At 60.5% G+C, this 2532-nt stretch overlaps 1 protein-coding gene across 1 annotated transcript in view; it reads left to right on the top strand.

Moving 5' to 3' along the window:
* Positions 1-406: 406 nt before the first annotated feature.
* Positions 407-2532, top strand: part of DMP1 (dentin matrix acidic phosphoprotein 1) — a 2357-nt gene continuing 231 nt past the window's right edge. Inside the window, exons 1-6 of the mRNA XM_009702818.1 lie at positions 407-460; positions 561-602; positions 1088-1342; positions 1504-1799; positions 1862-2254; positions 2350-2476. Of these exons, the coding sequence (XP_009701120.1) occupies positions 407-460; positions 561-602; positions 1088-1342; positions 1504-1799; positions 1862-2254; positions 2350-2476 (1167 nt within the window). The remainder of the gene's footprint in view (positions 461-560; positions 603-1087; positions 1343-1503; positions 1800-1861; positions 2255-2349; positions 2477-2532) is intronic.

Below are 2532 nucleotides of genomic sequence, written 5' to 3'. Positions count from 1 at the left end.
AGCCCACGGTCTCACGGCACAGCCCATCTGTGGTGCCAGCTCTTGTCACGGCCACCGAGCCCAGCTGAGTAGTGGATGATGTTACTTGTGGGAACAGGGACTTTGGAGGAGCTTTCCTACTCTTTAATGGTGCTTAAGACAAAAAATCTGCAAGAACGTGGCCAGGTATTTCAAATCCGAAACTAAAGGGAAGTTCCTGTACAGGAGATGCCAGGAGGTGGAACGAGGACAAATCCTTGGCTTGTTTAACGACATGCCAGGCTGAGCACCACGTGCCGGGATGGCAAGGCTGTGTCCGTTGGAAGGGCTTTGTGGGGCCAAGTTACAGCCAGGGCCATGTTCAAATACTTTGCTCTAGTGTGCAAATGCTTTGCTCCCTGTTGCAGCCGCAGGGACCACAACCGACATGAGGGCTGCGTTCCTGGTGCTGCTCCTCTGGGCCGTGGCCTGCGCTCACCCCGTAAGTACCCACCGGACAGGTACTCAAACCCCAAATCCCGGGGCTTTCGCCCAGCCAAGGGGCACCCAGCACTGATCAGATGTCTCCTGGATGTGTTTAGGTGCCCGACCATGAGCCCGCCCGCCGCGGCACCCAGCAGGAGGTAAGCTGGGGGATGCGCCAGTCCCGCAGGCAGCAGCTGCTGATGGACTGAGTTTGGGATGGGGATGCCAGCCCCGGGCAGGCATCCTTGGACCGGGCACCGAGGGAAGGAGCTGCCGCTTCTGTGGGTCTTTGAGCTTTGCCCGTCTACTCGGGTCTTTTCAAGCTGGGTTGGTTTCACCTCAATTTGCTTTGCCTCCCTGTGCACGTTCCCAGTTCACCTGATGCGTTCTGCTGCGTTGGTCCTGACAAAAGCAGTTTCTGTGCTCTCAACCGTCATGGTTTGGGCTTTTCTGGGTTGCCCTTTTGTTGGTGGCTACTACTTTTTTTTTTTTTTGCATCGGCAGCAACAACTGAAGGGCTGAGGTGCGAGCGATGAAAAAGGCTTGAGCGCTTGCATGGCTTAGGAGCGATTTATCATCCCGCAGCAGTAAACGTGCAGTGATGTTTAATAAACCAAAGCACCGTGTCATGTTTTGCCTCCAGGACGCAGCAAGCGAAGATTACATCAACGAGCTGGGCAACCTCCTGGGTGGTGGAGATGGCAGAAGTCCTCCTGCCAGTGCCGAGAGGGGGGACAATGCCCTTGCCGGGGACTCGGCGGGTGGGAACGCCGTGGGTGAGGAGCTGGGCGAGCACGGTGGCCCAGACAAGGAAGACGGAGTTGGGGAGGCTCAGCACCTGAACCGGGTGGACCACGAGGCCACAAGTGCCCGGGATGGGAACAGCCTTGGTTTCCTGGTGAGTGAGTGGAGAGGGGGGTGTTTGGCTCTGCCAGGAAAGCACGCTTAGCCCCAAATCTGGTGTCGGGCAGGGTAGCGCTTGGCCTGCACGGTGAGCAGTGCCGATAGCGCCTGTGACCTGCAAGTCTTTGAATGCCTCTCCGTTTGTCACCTCCGTAGGAGGAGGATGCACGCGATGCTGATGATGGTGACAACGGAGAGCACCGCGGCACTGGAGTCAACGGGCTTCCCTCTCACGCTGGCGGGCTCCTGGATGAGGAGGACGAAAGTGGAGATGACACCTTCGATGAGAACGGGGAAGAGGAGGGGGGCGAAGGCCCTACTTATGTGGCTGGTGCTGACAGGGCAGGTGAACGCGGCCACGACGCTGGCCGTGGGGACGTCGGGGCTGGCGGAAGGCACGGTGACAGCAGCAGCAGTAGCAGCAGCGAGAGCATCGGGGCAGACCACCGGTGGTACAGGAACTACCTCGGCAGCCGCTATGAGCGGACCGGGGGGGGGGGGGAAGCACCAGCAGCCAGGAGGAGGAGGAGGAGAGCTACGACTTTGAGGACGAAGCCATGCAAGGCGATGACCCCTCCGTCTTCGACAGCCCAGGCAGCAGCTACAAGGGACGCCGTGCTGGCCCCCGTGCCCTGGGGAGCAGCCGAGAGAGTGGCCGGGGGGTTGGCTCCCATCGCTGGGAGGAGGACGACAGCAGGTCCCCAGAGGAGGAGGATGCTGACTCGGGAGAAGATAGCCCGTCCACGGAGGACAACAGTCAGTCAGAAGAGCCCACCACCAGCCAGTCAGAGGAAGACAGTGCCAGCCGCTCCGAGGAGGATGAGGATGAGGAGGACAGCCCTTCCAGGGAGGACACCGCCGACCAGTCGGACGAAGAGCCTGGGGAGTCCCCAGAGGACATCTCCCGGTCACAGCGGGTGGGCGGAGCGCCAGCCGGTCCCGGGAAGAGCAGGAGGACCAGGCGTCTCCCGAGGACAGGAGTGCACCATCCATGCCTGACAGCCAGTCTGGGGAAGATGAGGGTGACCAGAGCAAGTCCGAGGAAGATGATGGTGACCAGAGCCAGTCCACAGAGGACACTCTGGAAGAGTCAAAGGAGGACGAGAATGACTCCAACCCCGATGGGGACGTGCCGAGCACATCGACTGAGAGCCAGAGCGCATCCCCGGAGGATGACGGCAGCCA

The sequence above is a fragment of the Cariama cristata genome, unplaced genomic scaffold (genome assembly GCF_000690535.1).
Source record: "Cariama cristata isolate BGI_N322 unplaced genomic scaffold, ASM69053v1 scaffold25080, whole genome shotgun sequence".
Taxonomy (NCBI): Eukaryota; Metazoa; Chordata; class Aves; order Cariamiformes; family Cariamidae; genus Cariama; species Cariama cristata.
This window is presented reverse-complemented; position numbering and strand designations above follow the sequence as displayed.